Source organism: Parasteatoda tepidariorum, chromosome 12, assembly GCF_982258835.1.
Source record: "Parasteatoda tepidariorum strain Cologne lab strain chromosome 12, Ptep-v5.0, whole genome shotgun sequence".
Taxonomy (NCBI): Eukaryota; Metazoa; Arthropoda; class Arachnida; order Araneae; family Theridiidae; genus Parasteatoda; species Parasteatoda tepidariorum.
Window position 1 is genome coordinate 65,854,324 of NC_141766.1, and position 25,711 is coordinate 65,880,034.

Here is a 25,711-nt window from a genome sequence, read left to right on the forward strand (position 1 = left end):
GAAATATGATAATTTTATGTAGTGTTTAGTAATTTATAATAGTGTTTAGCTCAGTTCGGTACCACTCAATTATCAGTATTCATTTATTTTCAGTATTACTATTTCCGAGCAATTATTTTCGTGTTTTATTTTACTGTTATTAAATTTATCAATAATTTTACTTCGTTACGAGTTATGTAAACGACCATTAATTATTCATGTATGCGAAGAGAAAGATATGCAGGAATAAGTATCAAATTGCTCTATTATTTTACCATAAAGGGGTTAAAATAATATGCAGGTGGTAAAATTTACGACATGATTATCAAGTCTGTCTTTAAGAGAATTTTGCTGGAGTAGAGATTAAAAAAAATTTTATTATTTAAAAGTTCGGAAATAGATTTGTTATTAGTTAGGTTCTGTTAGATAAAAGAACAAATTATGTCTTTTTGGTATTATAGGAATTATATAGACAAATATTCAATATCATTTAATACTTAGTCTATAATTACAAAACTTGTTGCGTTGTAAAAGTAAATGTGACTTAGTTTTGACAATTATTTGATGATGATACAGGCTAAAACAGATAAAATTACTTCAAGGATAAACAATACATTACTTTAATGACATTTGATTAAGCTTATTTAAATTCTACCTTAGTATACAAAATTAATTTATTTAATTTGAATGATTCTAATCTAGGTTTGATTAAAATATTAAAAAAGAACACATCATTACTGAAATTAAAGAAAAAGTGCTGATTAAATAAAATCAAAAAGTCCATCAATCGCTACTTTGATCAAAAACGAAAAAGCAAATTTTTTTTGACTCTTTCAAAACCCTTTCGTGTTTTGTTTTTACTTCAAATGGAGCAGAGGTTATAATCTTTTTTTTTAAAAAAGAAGTATCTATATTAGTTATTAAATTGATAACTGTCTTTTTTGGCATTTTTCTCAATACTAATTTTTCGGTTTTTTCTCCTTCATTCTAAATACGATATCTTAAAATATTTTAATTCAAATTACTTGAAATTTTGCATGAATATTTTTGACACATATGACTAGGGAATAGACTGTGGATCAGTGGATTAAACTATTGTTTTATATTTTGCAGCAAAAATAAAAATAATTAATCTCAATTTTTGGCATATATTTCTTTTAAAATACCTAAATATTAAATATTTTATGTCAAATGCTAAGCTTATTCCCTAAGTTGAATTTTTATGAGTATGTAGAATAATAAAAAAATAATATTATCAAAGTTATGTGATTATAAAAAAAGGTAAATTTTTGGTCCTTCATCAGTTTTCCCCATGTTTGTTTAAATTTTTTTTCTTCATATTTTTGTATTCATACTATATTTTAGTGTATAATACACACATAGATCTAAATAAAAAATTTCTAAATTAAAAATTTCAGAATTTTATCTCCAAAAGGTATACATACGGTACCTCTTTAAAACGAAATTTTAAATAATGACAGAAAATACGAATTTTTCATCTTTAGAAATATGTTGCTTAGGAGAAACTAAAATTATAAATGCAAGAAACCATTTATATAATTAAACTTAATTATTATCTTTAAACTACTGAATAAAAATTATGACGTTTATATGCTATCTTTTTTTTACATAATGTAGAATACTTTTAAGTATTTCTTCACAGTTTTGTCATAAAACAAATTCCACCGAACTCAATATATAATTATATACCATGAAAAATGCATAATATCATACAAATATGCCGTAACATAAATATTATATTAAGGCACATAAATATGCCATAATATAATATTTATGTGTCCTACTAAATGCTAAAAATTTTACTAACATTATTATCCTAATAAATTTCCATGATATTTTGAAATTCCGACCAACGAGAATAAAAACAATTATATTTTTAAATAGAGAATCGCTTTGTAAAGGCATATAAACAGAAAAAAAAATCTCAAAATATTTTTACTTGGTAAAATTATAACAAATGTTGACGAATATATTGTACGCTGTTGCATCAAGAGGTTGAAAAAGTAACCGATATATCAATATTTACAATTAACGTACGTTCTTCTGTCGCATATTTTAGGGGTTCATAAATATAATTATTATTATTATTTATAATTTTATTTATGAGCGATTAGAAATGTAAAACTAGGGATTTGAAGCTAGAATCGTAGGTGTCCGGATAAATAAAAAAATTTCTGCGTCTTTTTACGTAACTTAAAAATAAATTTTTCACAAAATTAGCATATTTAAGATTATATCCTTGAAGCATTGATTGCATCAAATAGTGGAAATCCAATCATTCGATAAAAAGATATTTAGATTTCTTTTTTTTCTTCTTGCTCTTCAATCTCTCATGTACACACCAAAATTGAATTTGTCAAGCCTCTTTGCTTTTTAAAAACTGCTGCAGTGGACACCCAAAATCGTGAAAATCACTCAAAAAATCGATTTTCTAATTTTGACTATTTTATATTAAATGGTATAAAAAGGCATATTAATTATTAAAAATCACAGAAATTTGTAAATCATTTGTCAATATTAGTGTTATTTTGCTTTTTTATTACAAAATCTTGTTCTTGTCAGTGTTTTGTGTGTAACAAAAATTTTGCATCAACCTGGAATTTGAAATAGTTCCATGCGCTATAATTTTGATGACTATTCTATGAAACTTTTTTGACACACTCTCTAGATCAATAAAAAAATTTCAAAATAGAGTGTCACAGTACATTTTATAGTCATTTCAATGGTCCAAAACGTTCATAGAGGGACGATTTTCATTTTTTTTTTCTCCGAAACTTTCTTTTTCTATTTTGTATGGAAATTAGTAGAAAAATGTATAAATTGTTTTTACTACAATTTGAAGAGAAATGTAAGTAGAGCTAAAATTAACAAATAATCTTTGAATTTAAGGAAAAATGTAGCGCAAGGAGCTTATTTAAACTTTTTTGAAAATTTTTTTGAAAAATTTTTTGAACTTTTCATGCTATAGCATGAATTATATATCAATTTTTTGTGTTATCTATCTAAGTATAAACAATCCCTGCAAATTACAGCGATGTAAAATTACTTTTAAAGAAAAACTTATTAAGAGTCCACTATAGACTTAATCAGGTCCGGTAAATATATTAAATCTAGTCATTTTTTTATAAAAAGCTCTTTTTTTTCTTAATTACGAATTCAATAGAGGCTATTAAACTTCTATTAACAAAACGATTTAATTTCCTACTAAAATAAAGTCATATTTATATCGTAATAAATTAAAATAAAGGTACTTACTGTCTGTTAGAAATTCCAACTGGGGCATCTATTCCTGCCAGCAGCCAGAGATATTCTTAGAGCAATGAATTTTTCCTTCAACTTTCTTCAAAAATCAACATGAAATTCACGAACTAGTTACTTCCTCTTTTTTAAGTATAACTGCTTGCATGGCAATCAAACAATGTTAAGTTGCACGAAACGGGGGGAAGTAGAAATAGGTCCCGTCAGCGTAATCTAAATAACAGCTACAATTGGTTACCACAATAATTAAAAAGCAATAGTACATTCAGATCACGAATAGGTTGAAAAAATTTTGTCCTAGGGTAATGACATTCTCTCCCTTTCCATTACACTAATTCTTGATGAGACAAAATTAAAGCTTTCTTTTTTCCTTCTAGACATTCTGAAAATGGATAATGACTCAAATATTTGGAAGAAAGCATTCTGTTATTTTTATTTCCTTGCATAATTTATTTTATTACTATAATATAAGGATTTTTTTTAATTCTAAAACTAATTTTAAAGCTTTGCTAACTTTTTTTATTTATTTTTGTTTTTATTTTATTTTATCTGTCGTTGAACAGCTGACCCGATTTTGGATTTACGACTACTAATGTTCAATTCCGTACCCTTGTAATTTTGAACCAATTCAGAAGACAAGGTAACTCCTGAATCAGTACCCCCAGAGATATGAATTGTTATGGGAACATGGAGGACTACGTGACCAGACAGATTTAACGTGCATAGGTCGACATCTACTACACGGAGAGTCTTCTGCCAGCGTACATCGAACCCACGACCTCTTGGACATGGACCCAGTTCCCTACCAGAGAGGCTATCCCGGCCTATTTTATTTTATTGGCGTTAAACAGCAGATTCATATAGTTATCCCGGCCCTGATAATGATGTTTAATTTTATTTTATAACATTCGTTGAAAAGCCGACCCAATTTTAGATTTACGACTACTAATGTTCAACTCAGTACCCTTGTAATTCTGAACCAACCCGAAAGACAAGGAAACTTCTGGATCAGTACCCCCAGAGGTATTGATTTGTTATGGGAACATGGAGGACTTTGCGACTCGACTGATTTAACTTGCATCAGTCACCATTTACTACACGGAGAGTCTTCGGATAGGCGAGGATAGAACCCGCGAACTCTTGGACATGGGCCCAGTGCCCAACCAAACAGGCTATCCCGGCCTATTTTATTTTATTGACGTTAAACAGCCGATTCATATCGTTTTCGTGGAAATGTTCAATTCAAACCCAACTTAGAAGACAAAGGTTAGTTAAAAAGTTAATTAAGCATTTGAACATAGTCGCCTTTATGGAGGATGTTTAGAGTGTAACTTACCTACATTTGCGTTACATCTGAAGGAAAAACGCGAAAGCCCTCCCAAGTGTAGCTAACCCGCATTCGCTTTACATCTCAATAAAAAAAACTGCGAAAACACTCTCAAGGTTAGCTCGATGCAAGTAGAATCAGTCTAACCCAAGATCTGTCTGGATCTTAAAGTACCTTTGTACTAGTTCTTGATGAGACAAAATTATGCTTTCTTCGTTCATTCTAAGCATTCATAAAATGGATAATGACTAAAATATTTGAAGAAATAAATGAAATGTTCTGTTATTTTAATTTCCTTGCATAATTTGTTTTATTACTACAATAGATTTTTTTTTAATCCTGAAAAATAATTTTACGACTTCATCTTATTTATTTTATCTTTTCATCGCCATTTTATATTGGTTTCGAGAATATAACAATGTTCATTTTTAAACCCAACCTAGACGGCTAGAGAGTTAATGAATCAAGTATGAGAACTAAGTCGCCTATATAGAGGATTTTTAAAGTGTAACTAAACCTCATTTGCGTTGCATGAGAAGATGTGCGAAATGCCTCCCATGGTTATCTCGATGGCAATAAGAAGAATCTAACCTAAAATCTGTCTAAATCACAGACCCACAGTTTTTGAAAAACTGGTAAAATCTTAAATTTTTGGGGATCAAACAAAGAATTTTGCGAAATATGAAGACTTTTGAACAAATGGCCTATTTTTGATGTGAATTATGTGATTAATGTATGCAATATAACAGCTGCAATACAAAAAAAAGATAACTTAATACTAGATAACTAACTTCACTTAATATTCTTGCAATGCGTTTAAAAAGTAAATTTTAAATTTAATATTTTAACTCTTTATTTGTACAAAAAATTATTAACTATAATTATCATGAGATCAAAAATTTTCACAAAATATCAACGGAAAATATACATTACGTTTAATAAAATTTCATACTTACATAAATTGCTAACGCAAATTTTTTCTTTGAAGAAAATGGTATATAGCAAAGCGTTATTTTTCAAAATATACTATCTAAGACTAATCAAAAAGTTAAAAAGTCTGCGAAAAGTTAATCAACTTATTACCTAAAAGCTTCTAGTAAAAGGTTACTTGCTCTGAAAAATTCGAACGCATTGATTTGAATGCCAATTTCAACTTTTGAAAATAAAAAGCAATAATTTTCAAAATTTCATTCCCAAAAATTCGATTTATGGGTTTATTGGAATCACATACACTTGCAGGCTTGTGTGTTTAATTTAGGCTTATAAGCCTTTGTCAAATAGAAGGACAGATAGTATAATAAGATGGACAGCACGAAGATACAGCCAGGGTAATAGCGGGATTTGAACCCGCTACCTCCACGCTTTGCACAGCGTTTGGCGGACGATACCGGTAGGCCAGGAGGTCCCAAATTCGATTTATTCTCGGAAATAAAACGGGTTTTTTCCAACCATTGCAACTCTAACCACTAGGGATATTTTTCTTCAGCCCTGTGGATGATTTGAACGGGAAGTAGTATAAGAATTGACCAGTCACTGTTGGGTTTCCAACTTGAGCCACCTCCTCGGAAGTAGTCCCTGCACTGTAAAACATAATCTGTTAAATTTACAGGTAAGTACTGTCATTATAAAACGGTTTACTTCACAGAAAAATGCTGTTATTTAAGAACTTACGCTTGTTTTTAAGCAGATAATTTAACAAAAGCCTCTGTTATTTTAAGAAAAATTGGGTTTGTAAGCTCAAAAGTTTATTATTTTGACTTTTAAACTAAAAATGAAAAATACATATTATGGAGGAGTGTTTGAAATTAGTTAGTTACCTTTACATGAGGTTCCTCAGTAGATTTATCGCAAAAACATGGTTCCCAGTTGAACATTGAAATCAAGTATCAATGGCTGCAGTCAGTAAGAGGGTGGGTGACCACTTTGATCAGCCTGCGGAGGGACCGAGAGGGCACGGTATCAGCTCTTGTTAAGCTGTTCTACCGTAAAATGCTCTTCTACGCACGAAGGTCGTCCAAAGTAGGGGGGGGGGGATCATGACCTCCGCAGAGGATCAAAATTACGATGGCATGCCTTCGAATCATCACCAGAGATGCTTCCCAGACTGTCGCTAATAGCCCATTATGCAGCTCTAGTGAGACGTAAATTAAGTACCTACCTACGTTTTTTTAAAACTCTTTTGTTATGCCTTATCGCTGAATGGAATGAATAATGCAAGTAGAAAGATATAGAAGAAATATACATTACACAGTGAATTATTTACACAAAAAATTCCGACTGTCAATTGCAATTTTCTTCAAAATCAAGAAAATCAAAATAATAAGTTTTCGAAAAATTTGCTGCTGGAGGACAACTACTTCTTTAGATAAAGAATATTTTGAATGTTATTAAACTTTCCCACTAAAAATTTTGCTATAGTGAGAAATTCGCAGCAAGGAAATTTTTTATATCAAGTGATACTATACAGTAGGGGAGAGTGGGGTCAATTGTAACAGGGTACGATTGTAACAGAGCAAAAATTTCGAGTGTCGGGTTCTAGATTTGGTTCCTAGGTGGCGCACAAGGTGTATTTAATAAATCTACTTGTACACCCCTGCTGGCAACGATTTTTATGTACTTTTGAAAGAATTACATCACAAAAGATATTTTCACGCTACGTAAGTACTTATTTTGGTATTAGAATATTATATTGCAACAAAGTAATTTTGTTTAAACAAATAAAAATTATTAACCGAATATGTAAGTGGACACCTTAATTAACATTTCCAAAAAAAAAGATTAGTTTTGTTAATTAACTAGCATTGTTTTTTAACAAATGAAGCTGAAATGGCGTCTTGGGGACGATTGTAACAATAAGTAAAGTGACGAATGTAACAGCTGAAAATAAATAATCTTATGTTTACAAACCATTACTTAACTCTTTAAGAACCACCAATAGTTTCCTATATCATTTATATTATGTTGCATGTGCATTATTTTATTTGTCACCTTTCACAGCATAAATTAAAATTTTTAACCCCTTAAAGTTAAAAGTTTAACCCTTTAGGTCTCTGCTCATTATTATTTTTACTTCTAAAATATCACTACTATTTTGATCAATAAAATAATATATCACAACTATGATAATATGTATAATTAACTATGTTTTAGTTGAATTTATGAACTGTTACAATTGACCCCGTAAGTGGGGACAATTGTAACAAGTGCTCGACTGTCGAAAATTGTTAATAACTGATATAATAACATTTAAAATAAGGTATTAATTTTTTTTTCTAATATAGGATAGTCTACTTTACTCGTCTGTCAATTAATATTAATAATATATTGGATTTTTTGTTAGCTAAAAATAGTTAAGTAAAAAATGTTACAATTGACCCCACTCTCCCCTACTATTGTTTTTACGCAGCTGAAGCTGGTTTACGCTTGTTTAAGTTCGTATATTTATTTGTTAACATTGTAATGCAATGCCTTAAAAATTAATACAAATAGGAAGCATGTAAAAATCTCCTGAATAATAACCCATTACATGTATGTTTAAATATAAAGTATTGCATATGAACTTGTGCAAAACTTGTAATAATTAAAACAGTACGGTGCGTCTATTAATTTGGTCTAATTATTATAATTTACTAATACAATACCTTAAATAATAAATATTCTATATTTATATAATACATCGTCTAATTTATCCAATCGTCGAATATATATTATATCGCTGGTTCAAAACTAAAACGACACATCTGCAAACGTGTAATGCCTGCATATGTGTCGTTTTAGTTTCGAAGCAGCGATATATCTTCTGTTATTGTTGTTGTTTTCGTACGCCTGTTTTTGGCAGAGGGGTGCGATTGTTCTTGTTTTTCCAGTGGCTCCATCTATGGCCAAGAATTTGACTTCTGCCACACCCATACGTCACATCCGTTTTATAGGGCTGACCCATCCATTCATTCATCCACAGATCTTAATTTTGACCTGAATCAGAGAACGATCGATCTCCAATTCAGTACCCCTAGAGGTATTGATTTGTTATGGGAACATGGAGGACTTTGCGCCTCGACAGATTTAACTTGCATCAGTCATCATTTACTACACGGGGAGTCTTCGGCCGGCGGGGTTCGAACTCTCGGACATGGGCCCAGCGCATATATCTTCTAATTTAACCAATTGATACACGAATGTAAATAAATGCAAACCGGTTTCAGTCGCGTAAATATATATATTAATAATATATATTAAAAATGTGTTTTTAAGAAAAGTGTGTTCGAAATTCAGCAAACTTCTCTAAGCTCTGAAAAAACAAGCTTGGTTGAATCAAAAATGCGCAGTTAATGATAATTTTATTTTAAAAATTTTGTATTACATTCTCCAAGCTTTCGATAATGTTTTTTTTCTTTTTTCCCAATGGATTGAATCTTTGCCTATGGAATTTGAATCTTTGCCTTTGAATTTGGAATTTGAATCTTTGTCTATGAAGATGCCGGAATTGTTACTCATTTTGCGTTACCTGTGAGCCAAAGTCATGGAGGCGAGCAGCATTACCACGCCACACTGCCACAAACCCGTTTATAGGGTGGGCCACAATTCACACATCACACACACACAACAGAGGACAGCACAGAGAGAGAGAAACATCCATGCCCAGAGCGGGATTTGAATCCGCAGCCAATGGCTTCGCAGTCAGGCGAGCTAACCGCTCGGTCACCTGGCCGGCGCATTTGATAATGTAAAATTCGGTAAATTTTAATAAAAATGATCGTAAGCAAAGAACGAAGAAAAAAAACTCTCTTATGCTTGAGTTTTACAAATATTAATCAAAGCTTTAAGTAAGTCAGATTATATTTAAGCTCAAAACTTGATATAAAGCTAAATTTGATGTATGACTTGGATTAAGCTTATGTATAGATATAAGTAAAGACTTCATTACTTGTTTGTAATAATGCTTTTTGGAAGAAGATGAGTCATCATACATAGTTAATGATAATATTATTTAAAGTGCCAAATACTATAAATAAAAAAAATCATGATTTTGATCAAAAGAAAGAAATCAAAAAACAGTCTTTTCAACTTTAGCTTTAAAAAATGTTACGTAGAATTATAATTAAGCTCAAAATTTGATATTTATACCATCTGGTGAAATATCTATCCATTGACAATCCCAGTCAATGAATAAAATTTCATTGTTCACTTATACTAATCTAATTTGATGTCGCGCGTCCTTGTTCTACATCTCGAAAATACTTGTGTAGAATCCTCAAAAAAATAAAAAATAAATTTACCTGTTCAGATTTCGAAGAGAGAAATGCTTTCGAAAATGTGCTTTCGAAAAATACTGAAATTTCACCAAGACAAAAAATTGTTAAGTCTGACTTACCTTCTTCAAAGAGCCAAGATTAACAATAGTTATTTCCAATCTTGAAACAGATTTTTTTTTTTTTTTAAGGAAAAGGGTTATTTTATGATTTATTGTAAATTATAAAATATTTCATCAGCAATGAAGGAAATCAATCGGTTCTATCGCTTCTTCTTACTACTATTTTTAAAAGTTATGGTGAGGGGACATATATATTGATTATATTTTGGAAAGAAATTATAATAACGAGTTGTCTAAAACAGTTAGCAGGATAATCGCAAGTCAAGTTATAATTTATTATATAATTTATAATTATAATTATTATTGTAATTATTATTAAAATTATAGACTTTATAATTATAATTAGAATTAAGTGATTCTATAATTATAATTATTCTATAATTTATTATGTAAATCTAAAATTAAAACTATTAACCAATAAAACTATAAACCTAAAATTAAAACTATTTTTTTTTTATATGAAATTAAACTTTTTAACGCGTAAGTATTAGACTTAACCTTCTGAGACGTGAGTGGGTTCAAATGCTTGAGCGGGTTGCGGGTTCAAATCCCAATTTCTCTGTGTGTACTGTCCTCTGTTATGTGATATGTGAATATAGCCTGCCTCAAGTACGGAGCTGTGGAATTGTGGCGTGAGTAATGTTGCTTGCCTTCATGACCTAAGTGGCAGGGACAGTCTGGTTGATAGGGCTTTGGGTCCATGACTGAATGGTCGTGAGTTCGATTCCCGCCGACCGAAGACTTCCGGTGTACAAAATTGCATCTGGTGCATGCTAAATTTGTCTAAGTCACAAACTCCTCCAAGTTCCTATAACAAATCAAAGCCTCTGGAGGTACTGGTTCGGAGATCGATCGCTCGGGATCAAGTCAAAATTACGATCTGCGGATAAATGGATGGTGTGTGAATATGTCCAACGGGATGTGACGTATGTATGTTGTCTCTGGATCATCAGAGATGTTTCACAGACCGTCGCCAATAGCCCACTGTGCAGCTTGAGTGTGACGTAAATAACAGTTTCATACCGTACCCTTCCATGATCTAGGATCATAGGTGCCTACCGGGTAACGTTAAATAAATAACAGTTCCGACGTCTTCCGAGGTGAAGAACTAATAACTCAGTGCCTGTCGTTAAGGGGAAAAAATGAAAAGTTTTTTTAGTCTTGAGTTTTGTACACTAGGGATCGATTACACTAGGGAACAAATTTCTTGTTGCATTTATACAAATGCTTATTCTTGTCTAATTCGGGTTTAGGTATTTCAAATTTGAAATTAGTTTTGCTCCTTAAGTTTTTTTTTCTTTCTTCAAATTATGTATTAAGTCTATTTTTTGTCGAAATGTACAAGTTTAAAAACATTTTTTTATATCAATAGGTCACGTTGATGCTTACATTTACTTTGAGTTAAGACCCAGCATCAGGATTTAAACTGGGTTGGAACCCATGAACGGAGATGTCGTCGTACGCGGCTAAGGACGCTTCCTTAGTATGACCTGTTCAGAAGCATACGAAGAAACAGCTCGTAATAGGGAAATGCACCTAGTGGCATATGACGACAATTCCGAGCATGGGTTTATATGCAGTTTTACTTCTGATTATGCATCCTATTTCTCCTAAGCAGTTTGTCGCAGTATTTATGCTGTATAACGAATAACGAATCCTGTTATGTATAGCAACAAAGATAATATTAAAAATGTCATTTAAAAAAATTTTAGCTTGGAGATAATTTCTGATTGCAGATTTGAAATCAGATATATGAAAGCATCTAAGATCTGTTTAAAAATCTCATGCAGCGGAAAAAAAATTGTTCCCCAGTGTTTTCTATGTAAAAATATAATTTGATTTATTCTCGTTAATTGGGAGCATTTAATTACAATTAAAAATTATAAGTAAGTTAAAAAATTCGATTCAAATAACCGTTTAAGCAATTTTATGACGTATAAATAACTAATTATTTATCTCAAGTGGTTTTTGTTTCAAATCAGAAATTGAAAAAAATACACGATAAATACATCTTACAGTATGCAAAAAATGCTAAAAATATAAATTTATCTTTTTTATAGGGAAAAAAACTGAAGTTCACTTGAATTTTATTTAAAAAAAAAAAAAAAAGAAAGAAACATTTTATCGTATTTATAAAGCTTGATTCCATCTCGGCTATACCTTTCTAAGTAAAATAATTTTTTCTGCCATTATTTGCAGCTTTGATCTTGGGAGAATATGTAAGCAAGACTATAACTGCACTCGAAACTTGATACTTGTATCACGTGGAGTGATATCCATTATCAATCCAGTCATTTATAAATAAAGATATCATTGCTCAATTTGATTCAAATAATAGAAAAGATTTAATTAAATATCTTTTTTAAATATTTTATCACATTTGGAGAGTTTGCGTTCTTCTTAGCTATATATTTCTTAGTAAAAGCACATTTTATGCCATTATTTGACTCTTTTATCTCGAAGGACGAAATAACTCGACTTCCAAAAATAATTGTTGTGTGCTAGAGACGAGATAACTCTTTCTCTACGCAAGGTTTTTTAATATTTAAGTAGCGTTGCCAGCGATTTAGTAACAACATTTATGGATTACTATTTTGATTTTATTATTTTTATGCCTGTAAGCGCAAAGTGAGAATTATTATTGGTTGCAATTTATTATTATATTTTACAGTTAAATAAACAATTTTTAACTTTAAAAATATTATACGCGAGAAAAATATTTTACCGCATTTATAGAATTTGCTTTTTCTTAGCTATATATTTCTTAGTAAAAGAGCATTTTATGTCATTATTTGACTCATTCATCTCGAAGGACGAGATAACTCGTCTTCCAGAAATATTCGCTGCAGAGACGAGAGAACTCGTCTTTTACGCAAAGTTTTTTAATATTACAGTACCGGTTCCAACGACTTATCAACAACATTTAGTATAGATTATTATTTTAATTTTATTATTTTTATGCCTGTAAACACAAAGGGAGAATTGTTGTAAATGTCAATGTATTATTATTTTTAAAGTTAAATAAACAATTTCTTAGGAAATTTGCGTTTCGTTTCAAGTTTAGCAACGCGCTTTTTGCCGCGATGAAAGTGTTGAAGCTCAGAAGGCAATATAAGTAAGGCAATAACTATGCTCGAAACTTGATAATTGTACCACGTGGTGTAATATCCATTCGCAATCCTAGTCATGTATAAATAAACAAAGATTTCATTGTTCAGTTACTTTTCTAAAATGAAATAGAATTTAAGTAAATTCCGGGAAATGAAAGAAAGCTTCTAATTTGCGTGATGATCTCGCCTGAAGTAGATGCGTGATACTGGTCATTGTTCTGCATCACGGAAATACCTGTGTAGAATGCTCAAAATGATTAGTTTCGCAGGCTGAAATATTTTTGGAAGCGTCTTGGCTTTCACTTAGAAAGCTCATATTTCAGCTTATTTTTCCCTTTTTTCCGGAATTCCCTTTCCTTTCAAAGCTCAACACATAATGTGTTTTTCTTCCTTTTTTATCCTGACTTGGATTTTCGTGACTCAGAAGGATGTGTTTCATTATGTGATGCAATGTTCTTCTTTGAGGAATTAATTAAATTTTTCGTGCTACGGCTTTTTATCCTACGTGTGGTTGAGGTGAGGGGATGGGGGAAGTTTTGTTCTTTTAAAAGGATGTAAGCACGAAAATAAAGAGGCATTGCCCTTTGGTCTATAGGTTGTAATTTAAGAAAAACATTCTTTTGATAGAAAATAAAATGCTTATAATTCCAAGAAAACCAAAAGTTTGATCTTTTTTTTTTCTTCGAGTCGCTTCTCGCATCTCAATCCAAAGTCCTGAAATATTAGCGTTATTTTTAAGGAACGTTTTCAAAACCTCGCAATAATTCACAAGTTTGATATATTTTTTTTAACAAAGAGTATACATTATTGATTAATCGGATTTTTGGGCCGTGGTAACTCAGAGGATAGAGCACTCGTCCCCCAATGGGGTGCCCGGGCTTGAATCCCAACAATGGCAGTTCTATTCGAATTTCGCACCCGGCTCGTACCAACTGCAGTGCTGGCGTAAAATATCTTCATTGAATTAAGGGTTACAACCCCCCCTTGCCGTCAGGCTAACAGTGGGAGGTTTTCCTTTCCATATATAACGCAAATGTGGGTTAGTTCCATCAAAAGATCCTTTACGAAAACAAATTTCTCCCAATACTCTAGGAGTTCCCTTGTCTTCTAGGTAAGAATCAAAATTTCAAGGCTAAGGAGTTGAACATTGGAAGTCGTAAACTCAAAATTATGTCGGCTGTTCAACGACGGTTATAAAATAAAAAAAAATGTGATTTTGCAGAGTTATGATGGGGGATAAAGAGCTCGCCTCTCAATGATATGAGCCACATTTGAATCCCAGTGATTCAAATTATCCTCTCAGCTTGCATAGTGCTGTCAAAAAAATATCCTCAGTGGTTGATGAATCATGGGCTAAAATCCCTACGCCGTCGGCCTGAAAATGGGAGGTTTTCGTGGTTTTCCCCTTCATGTAACGCAAATGCGAATACTATATAGATATTTCGCTTAGATATTAATTTACGATCCCTAATGACCATGTTATTTGATTTTATTTTTGAAAATGATTCTAAAAGTATTTTCATGAGGAAAATGATAGGATGATTGCAGAACACATGTGTACAGTGCGCAAGAAAAATTAATAAATAAACGGACCACCCTAAGTAATTTGATCTAGTGGTCGGATCTTCACGTTCTAGGGGACTCAAGCTTAATGGCTAGAGGGTGTGACCTCAATTATGCTAATTAGTGCAAACGATATTTTAAGCTACGAATGCAGACAAAAACGCGCTTTCTCTGAATAAATTTATCCCCCCCCCCTCTTTTTTTGTTGACTGATTAGGATTTTTGACCCTCGAAATGTAAGGTATAGCCGCAATCTGGGAAATATGGTTTCAATAGTTTGGTCGGAAGAACGATTCAAAGTTAGACACCCTTAATGTTAATCTTACTTTTTGCGTATTTTAAAATATCTCGAGAGTTTTTTAGGCGAATTGTGAAAATATTTTGCACACAATTATAAAATTCGTTTATGTAAAGATAATTTCAAGCAAAATTTAACTTTTAGCAAATATTTCTAATTTACTAATATTTTATTTAATAATAGTCGAAAATATTTTAAGTTTTAAGGTATACAACATTTTTAATGAATGCAATTTTATATGGTAAAATACAAAATTTGAGTAAAATCAGTCAAATAGTTTCTGAGAAATCAAATTTCGAAAAGTCGTATTTTCAAAAGTCACATTCTCATGAACAATTAGACCGATTTCATAAGCGATTTGAAAATACATTTTTGCGTCTTATTCGGTAATTTAAAATATTGTCTGGGCTAATTAATTTGCATATTTGAGGTCACCCCTTCTAATCATGAAGTTTGAGTCCTAGAATGTGAAGATCCGATGATTAGATCAAAAGTTATTTTGGGTGGTCTGTTTTTTGTTTTCCGCACTTTACCTCTCTTTTCTTATTTGTTTTTTAAAGTGTTAGCCTACTTTATATAAGTATTATTATAATATTCAGCCTACTTTATATCAATTTAAGTAAAAATCAGACTATATAACAAAAATTAGATCGAAAAAATAAATGTAATCATATTAGATATTTCAATAAATCTAATGACTCCAAAAATAAACTATCCGAAAAAACTCGCAATTTTAAACAATGTTTGCCTCAGTTTCATTTATTGCGATAATGCTGAAGACTGCAAGTTAAATCGGGGTATTTTTTTAATGATAAATCTGAAACTGCATTAAAAAAATGGGGGATTCTGATTTAAGATTTTAATGTTGCCCCCCCCCCCAGGTAGAGTTGCAGAAAATCAGGAAATTAAACATTAAGGGAATAAATCCAGGAATATAGATTATAGAAATCAACTTAAAGTTTTGGGAAAATTAGAAATCTTGGGTAATTTCGAATAATTAATAAAGATGAAAAACTTTTGTTTCATATTTATCATAATTGATTTTGAAAAGAAAATAGAAAGATACTGAAAGTAAAGTACTCTAAAACTCATAACTGTTTTTATTTACTAGTTAGTTTTACTAGTTAGCGTAATTTTAGAATTCGGACATTAATTTTGATAAAATTGAATTTATTATAGGATTTACTTTTCTTTTCTTGTTCTTGTTTAAATGCATTTATTTGCACAAAAACACGTATAATTTGGAGAGAAAAAAAACAAATGTTTTTATAAATCTTAAACTCCTAAATATATTATGTTACACTAATATAAAATGTTTAAAATGTAAACATTCAATTTAAAAAATCCCTAACAAATATAAAATTTTTATGGAAGAAAAACAAAGTGATAGAACCAATCAAACTCACCATGTGTTAGAAACTTTCAAAATTCTCACCTTGAAAGAGCTCTGTTTATTCCCTGGCTTAAACCATGTTTTTTTTTTTTTTTTTTTTTTTTTTTTTTTTTTTTTTTTACAGCTTTCGCAATACTACCCCTAAATAGTTAGTTGGATGAGCCAACTTGATATCATTGAATGTCTCTTTTAAAATGCCTTATGTTATATTATTAAAATTTTGATTCAATACGAATTTCTAATGATATTTGGCTAATTCCTCCCTTTTTGGACACCCTGTGTAATTTTTTCTTAGCTAAAATCGGCCAAATGTTTTTTTTTTAATTGCTTATAAAAATTTGAAAAAATATGTGGGTTACCTTCCATTGTTTCATACTTTCGTTTTGAGACTTTTCTGTATTCGCTAAGAGTATAATATAATTTCAAAATACTTGGCGGTCTAAGTATGAAAAGAGGAAAAAAGAAAACATAAAAATTATGGAAAAAGCGAAGAAATAATTTTGACCTCTGATAAATATAATTAGTATAACCAGTAATAAAGTTTAAAAATAAATTATATTTACTTTTTATTTTTTGACGATGCAATTAATTAAAAGATTTTTTTAATACTTAACTTTATATTACTGTTTAACTGTTAATATATTAAAAAAATTAGAACGAAAAATAATTATGAATTGGGACTTCAGCAGGAGGAACACTCAATCCTGAATGAGGCTGATCGGTTGCATTTTACATTTTTTTAATTTTTTAGCTTAAATTTGGTATATATCTTCTATAATCGTTTGTTAGTAAATATAAGTAGAAATAAAGGTATGAATTAGAATAAATAATTTATTAACTGGCATAAATCATTATTTTATGTAATTTTTTTTTAAATCTTCGAGGGGACAAATGCCTCACCTAGATTGGGCTCGGTCTCATCTGCTTCCCTCTCCCACCCACCCTGGCAACGAGTCTGACCATAGAATAATTGAGATGCAAATAAAACTATAAAAGTTTAAAAATTGCATGGCTAAGTATACGTAATTAAATTGATTTAATTTAACATTAAAAATTACAACGGAAACATAATGTATTGTTATTTATAAATTATCTAGCAATAATCACAAATGAAATATTATCATAAAATTAGTTCGAGGGAAAAATATACAAAGTAAATAAAAGATCTTTAAAAAAAAAAAAAGGAAGAAAGATATTTATTATCTGTTTTATCAATTTGAGAATGTTGAACAAGTGTTTCGCTCATTTCCTTGCCATCTGCCTTATTCTATTTTATCTGAAACACAATAAGAATCAGCTTTTGTTAAATTAGTTTGTATTTCTATCATTTGCAGATGTTCTTACTATTGTTCGGCCTGCCGTGAAAACAAACGTTAAACACTTTTACACAAATTGAATAATGCTTTGTATCTTATCACTTTTAGATTTTCGATATAAAAACAGACTTATTAAATTTCTATGGATATATAAATTATCATGCTTAAAAGATTTCTGTTTTTATTAAAATATATTCCGCTTTATTACTATATAAGAAATAAAAATAAATTAAATATTCTTGCTACTACCAAAACCAGCTTGAAACAAAATATCTGGTGATCACTTAATTATCTGTATAAAACTATATGAAGTTAACTTTTCGAGCACAAAATTTAAAAATTTATACAATGCATACTAAAAAAATTTTTTTTTGTATTGCTGCCATGTATCTAAATCATTATAGCCTATAAATTTTTAGGGAAATTTCCAAACCATACTCTACACATCCTCAAATGTACAGGGTGCTCGATAATCTTCGCACTAATGGATTTTTTTTTTGTCAAAAATAAATTTATCAAACCTTTATATTAATTACTATTTAAGAAACAAAAATTGCTTTGAGTTCACAATCGTACAATTAATTAATAAGGTAAATTGAGGAGATAAAGGTTATTCTGAGTGTCAAACGCTTTAACAGTTGAAAAAAATACTTTAACCAAATTAACGTGTTTAAAAGTTCGATTTTTCTGATTAATTAATTTTTAGCTCTAATTTTTCTATATTTTTGAAGTGGTATCTTTGACCTATGAAAACTACAACAGAAAAACCAATTATCGGATCAAAATAATTCAGTGTTTTCATCTCAGAAAAAAAATGGGTGAGAATTTCTCACCCTTTCTCAAAAACAGGGTGAGATTTCAAAAAGTTAAGTGAGATTTCAAAAATTTAAAAAAAAAAAAAACGTAAAGAGACTTGAAAAAAAAAAAAATTTCTTTAATTATGATGCATTTTTAACATCTTCTAATTTTTAAAGCATTGAATATTTTTGCTGCATCATCCTATGGAAAATGTTCTACATCTACTTTTTCATCAGCTATTCTCATTAGGTTGCTCAAATGCGTATTTGTTTCGTTTTGATCGCTTCTACCCACATTTGTTTCATTTTCATTTGTCCGTTTCGGAGTAGAAGATATTGGCTTTACAAGGTATTTGTCCATCTTAACGTCTTACATGAAGAAACCTTACCTACGGTAAACACGTGGTTGCAGAGAAATGCGTTCTGAAAGAGGTTCCATGGTTCTGAAGGATGGTGTTCTGTTGTTCTTAAAGGTTCTGAACAATACTGGTAAATAGGGAATGGGCAGATGTTGAAAATAATAAACAGGGATAATGGGGCAGATGTTGAAAATAATAAAAGATTCAGGAAGAAAAGTGAAACGGATTTTATTCTAAATGGCGCAAAAGAGAAATTTTTTTCAAAATGCGAGAAATTCGCTAATTTTGAAATTTTTTTATAGATTGCGCGAATTTCTCGCGGTAATCATTTTTTAATGCGAGAATTTAAAAAAATATGCGAGATTCTCGCGTTCTCGCGCTGTAGTGAAAACACTTATGTATTTGAAAAACTATAAAATGCTCTTATTAATCTAGTGTCAAAGCACATTTTTTCTCTCAATAATCTTCTTTAGCGAGAACCTCCCTCAAAATCTAAAGAAATAATACGGAGATCCTTGAACACCATTGAATCCTACAGTTACGGTACTGCACAAACACTGCCCTCCAAAAATTAAGGTGCAGCAGTTTTTTCGTGTTTGACTTCAAAACGATAGAACAATGAAACAAGAAATTTGAAGGAAATGAGCACTTAACGATTCTTCATCGATTCCCCATGGAAATTTGGAAAAATTTAAACACAACTATGATTTACAACAAAGAAAGAAAACTTCCCAGAAAAATTCAATCTCAGAAAGTAGAGTACAACACAGTTTTAGGTGGAAAAGTGTTCGATGCCACCATTCGGCCACAAAGATTAGGCACGGAGAAAATCTTATTTATTTTCATGTAGCGACAGTCGAGAAGGACTTAAAGCAGCTATTTGGTTACCAAGATAGTCTTAAATGTCTCTATCAGATTCAGGTCTGGAGATCTAGGTGGCCAATCTTTCCGGCGAATATCTTCACATTCCAGAAAATGCTGTGCATGATTTGTGGTCTATGTGGTATTATCCGTACTATTATCCAATGAAGTGAAATCGGAATCAAATTGACCTCTGAAGAAAAGGAAAAAACATTGGACTACGAAAACACATCGCTTTAGACACACCAATAACAGAGCCACTTTTAAAGAGATGGGAGGGGGTCGCTTGACTCTCCTGCGTGATACCTCCAGACCATGAAATTTTCTCTTCCATAATGATCGATTTTTTTTCGGACATTGGAGGGAATGTCGCGTGTCCCTAGTCTTGGTAATTTAATACTGAAAGTATCAATGATTCTTTACATTTTTTTTTTCCCTGTTCGGGTCTGGAATAGTATGTCTGGTCCCCTTGTCTTAGAAATAAGCACCGTTTTTGCCTTAAGTATAGAGATGAGTTCATGTAACTCCTTTTTACATTTTTAAGGGTTCAGTTGGTTCAGATATCGTTTATTAATGGGTGGTAGTGCATGGCCCTATCATGCGGAGGACCTTTTTTTGGCTGAAAACAGCTTATTTTATATAAATATAACATGGAATTGTCCAGAACCAGAAGTGAGAGAAGACAGTTATAATTGGGACTCGGGATCAGTTCTGTTTATTGGGTCTGTCAGTGATCTTATCACAACTCGTTATCTTAATTCCCCTTTTACAAGAACGCGCAAAATCAGTAGAAACTGCGTCAGTGGAAACGATCCTGTACATTCAAGAAATTCAATTTGGGAAGTGATACGGTATTTTTGCGCCTTTCACCTAGCATTTACCTCTTAAATTACTGTTGCCAACTTATATATTTTCGTTTATCCGGTACGTCACTACCTTTCGGATTTCCTATGAAACGTCACGTTTGGCACGAACATGAATTTGTTTACATTATGAATAGTTTTGAAATCACTATATTCATATCATAGTAGAGTAGTTGTTGTGTGCTGTCAATTTTGTCTTCCCAATTATTTTTGTTTATCATCGTGATGTTTAGATTTCGACTCGGAACCTCTGTCTTTCAATGTCGCAGATCAACTATTTTGATAAGTTCTCTACGAGCAATTGTTGTTCTTTTAATATTGTATATTCTTTTTCGAATTATGTCAAGTAATTTTCCTGATAAACCAAGTTCTCCTTCACCCTCTGATGTAAACAAGGTGCCGAAATTTACTGTAGCTTTTAAAAAGTGAAAAATTAATCACAAAAATTGTCTCCCCTTCTTGCATATTGCCCATTGAAACATTATCTTTTTCTAATGTTATCCACTGTAATATATTATCTCTTTTTGCTCCTTGTATAAAACCATACGTATTGTAGATTGCAATACTCCAAAATTTTTTGATGTGTGTTTACATTTCACGCTGTCATAAAAACATAATACTTTTTATAAAATGAGAGCCAAGAATTTAAAATTGACAGCCTCTTTCATAGTTATTTTGTTTGATATTCCCAATTGTTAAAGTTTATCTGTGATTAAACTTTGTGTTCATAAAAAGTTACACTACTCATGAAATAAGACATTTTTGGAAATTATACGTATTTAAAACTTATTGGAAAATAATTGTAATTTCAATAATTTACTTCTCATAAACTTGCATATAATTAATAATGTAGGATCAATTTAGATTGGCTTACTTTTTAAAAAGTTAAAGAACGGTATATAGCATCCTTTTATTATAAATTTTGCTAGAATAGTTGAGTGCATAGTGGAAAATGCTAAGCAAGCATAATGAAAAACTCATCTGTGAACTTGCAAAGAACTTTTATTAAGCAAGGAAAAAATATGACTTAACTTAAGCATCACATATCTTTTTAAAAAGAAGCATAATCCACAAGAATATTCTACTTTCCACAGTATAAAATTGCTATAGTCATTCTATGCATTCTTATATATGTAATCAGGTTTTGTCATATATGCAGGGTATCAGGATTTGTCATATATGCACCTGGAAAGTCATGAATTTTAGCATTGCACAAAATTTGTCATGAAATATTATGATTTTACCTTTTTTTAAAAAAAATCATTGAAAGTCATGAATTTAGGTCGCCAAGGAATCTAATTTTTAAAATGGAATTTACCTCCCCCCATTTCATGGTGTACTGAATATCTGAATTTGTAACAAAATCCCCACTCACAGTCATATTTTATTAAAATATGAAGTGTTTTTATCATGTTCTTTAAAAATTATGGTGTTCTTTCAAAAAGTGAAAGAAAATACATCATTTCTAGAGTGAATTGTCTTTTAAACTTCTGTGATTCCAGAATTTTTGTTATAATTTTTTATTTTATCAATTTAAATATTTTTTTCTTTTTTTCCTTTTCGATGAACAAGAAAATATCTTTAGAATATAATTCTGCAGAAAAAAAATTATTTGCTTTTGTGTTTTTTTCAGCTATTTCTTTGCTTCAACTCTTTCTTTACTCTGATTTTTAAATTTAAAATCTATAAATAGGAAGATGCAGAGTACAGTACAGGACCCGTTATCCGGAAATCAGAATACCGGAAAACCAAAAAACCGGAACGAAATTCGATAAATTTTCCCGCCATTTTTAAAAAAAAAATTTTTCTTCCTCATAAGATTTTAGGATTTTCCTTTCTTTTTTGAAAGATGTTTACCTTACCATCATTTTGGAAATAATCATTAGTGTATTACTTCATCGTTTTTTCTTCTTTAAGATTATATCCAAATGTTTTTTTTTTTTCAGTTTGGTTTAACAATTAAAAAAACGGCTTTTTGTAGCGATGCAAAAAGCCGGAAAAATAAATTATCCGGAATAGCGATGGTCCCGATCATTCCGGATAATCGGTTCCCTACTGTATAACAGTTTTGGTTATACCTATCATTTTAATTAATGTTATTATAATGCTTTTTCAAATTCATTGTTGTGTTTTTGTCGGGGAAAATAGTAACTTCGTAAGGTCATGAAATATTCATGTAATTAGTCTTAGAAAGTCATGAATTTGAAAATCTGAAATGTAGTAGATACCCTGTATATGCAAGCTCATATTTAACATCAAATAAAGAAACACTTGCATAATGAGGTTATGGTTCTTAAACTTGGTATTTCAATCATAACTAATCAATATTCCATTATTTAATTAATATTTTGGCTATTTTTGAGAAATTATGTGAGTGAAATGTCAGTGAGAAAAAAATAGCAAGATTTAAAAATATGTATAATTATTCTAATAATTTTACATAGAGTAAGTTATGAAAAAGAGACCCATTTGTAAGAAAATGTAATTATTTTTCATCGAACTTCTCAATTCAAAGTAAAATAACTATATTCATTAATATAGAAATTAATTTTCCTGATAACCATTATCAATGTGCGTAACATTTGTTTTTCCCTTCCAATTTACAAAAACAAGAATTCAGCTTGTTTTATTTATTTTAAGCTTATGCAAATTCTAAAAATAATTCAAAACTATACTAGATGTTGTTTCAGCCTTACAAACTCAGTTGTCTGATGTAAAGTCTAATTTTAGAATTATTATTCGTAAAACAAAAAATATCTTTCTTCTGATTAAATATTTTCAAAACAATTGTCCATTCAATATAATTAATAGTACATAATTCTGGCATCTTCATGGGCAAAGATTCAAATTCAGTGCCTGTCATTGGAAAAAAAAATAATTAATACAGTACAGAACCCGTTAACCGGAAATCAGAAAACCGGAAAACCAAAAAACCGGAACGAAATTCGATAAATGTTCTTGCCATTTTTTAAAAAAAAAATTTTTTTTCCTCATAAGATTTTACGATTTTTCTTTCTTTTTTTAAAGATGTTTACCTTACCATCATTTTGAAAAGAATCGTTAGTGTATTACTTCATCGTTTTATCTTCTTTTTAAGATTATTTCCAATTTTTTTTTTTTTAGTTGGGTTTAACAATAAAAAAACGGCTTTTTGTAGCGATTCAGAAAACCGGAATAATCAGTTATCCGGAATAGCGATGGTCCCGACCTTTCCGGATAATCGGTTCCCTACTGTAGTACAATTGGTTAATGTATTCACAATTGCTAATGAATTTAATTTGTGAAGTTAGGTGTCGCACAAAGAAAGGTGATCATTTTGAGGTCTATAGGTGAAAAAAATTGGAAACCGCTGCTTTAGGTTCTTTAAAAAGTTGAACAAGAACTTTTTAAACAATTTTATTTGCTTTAAATAAGAAATTTTATTGAATTTTATAATAAATTTTTATTGATCACTTCTAAATGCTAAACTATGCATTATAAATTTTTTTTCAAAGCTTAAGCATTTTAACATGAGCTACAGTGGTTAAGGTCCTGAGCTGCCATCATTAAGACTTGAACAAAGTGGTATCAGCTTGTTTGAAAAGTAAATATGGCACATGCAACAATGTTGGGGACCAAATTTTGGAGCATTATCCTCCATGGCTTCTCTGGTCCACAAAAAGTTGTTGCATAAGGGTTATTTATTTTTTTACCCATAGAAATATTGCTTAAGTCACTATGTCTTAATACCAGCCCAGTTTGTAAGAAAATTTCCATATCAGTATAGAGTGCCAAAATTTCCACAAAGCTTTGGGGACAACTAGTGATATGAGAGAAACTAAAAGATAAATCACGAAATGTAACAAATTTAAGGGGTACAACTTGTATCTAAATGCAGCCATGCCAATATATTTTTTTAACAATAGTTTAAAGGAACAGGCCGTTGCCCCTTGCCATGAGTAGGTACTGTTATGGGTATATTCTTTATTTTTACTGTACTTAGATATGTAAAAAAAATCATTTTATTTTAAAAATATGATAACATTGTGAATGTGGAACTGATTCGTCAGGTGCATCTGCACTTGGTGTTTGACATTTTTTTTCTTGCCATCTATTTTAGATACATTCTTATTGAAACAGCTTTTGTCACATGCCATGATGTGTTCACTATCGTTGCTGAAATTTCTCGCATAGGTTGTTATGTAGAAGCATTTCTCATTATATCCCACTTTCCCTTATCAGCAAATCACAAACCTTCTTTTTGAGTGTTAGCGTTATAATTAAATGGTGTCTATTGTATTAAAATTCAGTATAAAAACTATCAAATGTTATAATTTTTAATAAAAACTAGAATGAGATGTGATCTATTTATAAAGGCTGTTATCTTGATTTAGTTTTTCTTTTAACATGGCAGCACTAGTAAGTTCAGTAACTTCTTCAAATCTCAACTACAGGTTTTCTATGACCTAGAAAAAATGAGTTGTAACTAAGAATTTTCAAGACTACTGTAAAATGCCTTAATTTATCTTTTATTTGTGAATTATGAAATTATACCTGAGTTATTGTTTGCACCCATATATATTTCTTTTAAATTAAATATTGCTAGAGAGAGAGCTTAAAACATCTAGCTATATCTCACTTTTGCTACCAAAAAAAAAAAAAAAAAAATTCCAGACTGTGGGAACCCTGCAACAAAAATTTTCACTGCATCTAATTTTGATACATAATATGCACTTTCTTGATTTACTGTTAATTAAGTTGCAATTTTAGGGTAATTCAGTTGTAATTTTTTCTTTCTAGGGTGAGCTATCTCTTTTAGAAAAAAGATTAGAAAACTTAGAAAAAGAACTGCAAAGAAATAGACTGATGTTATCACAAGTGAAAGATACTGTTCGTCATGTAATTAAAGTAGATTCAAATGGTTTGGCACTTGAGACAGCATCTCAGAAAGCTAATCGCAGCTTCGTGAAAGTATCCTATTCTGACTGTCAGTTGTGTACAGAAGAAATTGCTGATGCAGATGAAAACGTAGGTTTTTACTACTATTTCTCTTTCTTTAGGTGCATTTCCTTTTTAAATAAATTTCAATTTTTAGTTTTATTTCACTATAATCTCAATTATATATATATATAAATAAATAAATAAATAATGTGTGTATGTATGGAGACCAAGGGGGAAGAATAGTTAATGTCCATTTTTCAAGAAAATGTTGTTTG

The 25,711-nt window shown here is 30.5% G+C and overlaps 2 protein-coding genes across 7 annotated transcripts in view; one reads left to right on the forward strand and one right to left on the reverse strand.

The window, feature by feature from the left end:
- Positions 1-5,788, reverse strand: part of LOC107455527 (testis-expressed protein 9) — an 83,466-nt gene extending 77,678 nt beyond the window's left edge. Inside the window, exons 1-2 of one of the 3 annotated variants that reach the window (XM_087156165.1) lie at positions 5,669-5,788; positions 3,256-3,471 (exon numbers count right to left, since the gene is read on the reverse strand). The gene's annotated coding sequence lies outside the window, so the exon portion shown is untranslated. Of the gene's footprint in view, positions 1-3,255; positions 3,472-5,541 lie in introns of those variants that run through there. The other 2 variants (XM_016073127.4, XM_071188375.2) reach the window with 2 other exon arrangements.
- Positions 5,789-6,097: 309 nt separating this feature from the next.
- The window catches only part of alpha-Man-IIa (alpha-mannosidase 2), an 84,080-nt gene continuing 64,466 nt past the window's right edge, over positions 6,098-25,711 (forward strand). Inside the window, exons 1-2 of one of the 4 annotated variants that reach the window (XM_043046189.3) lie at positions 6,098-6,194; positions 25,296-25,523. In XM_043046189.3, the coding sequence (XP_042902123.1) occupies positions 25,362-25,523 (162 nt within the window). In that variant the 5' untranslated portion in view covers positions 6,098-6,194; positions 25,296-25,361. Of the gene's footprint in view, positions 6,195-9,361; positions 9,482-20,539; positions 20,913-25,295; positions 25,524-25,711 lie in introns of those variants that run through there. The other 3 variants (XM_016073131.4, XM_071188374.2, XM_016073129.4) reach the window with 3 other exon arrangements.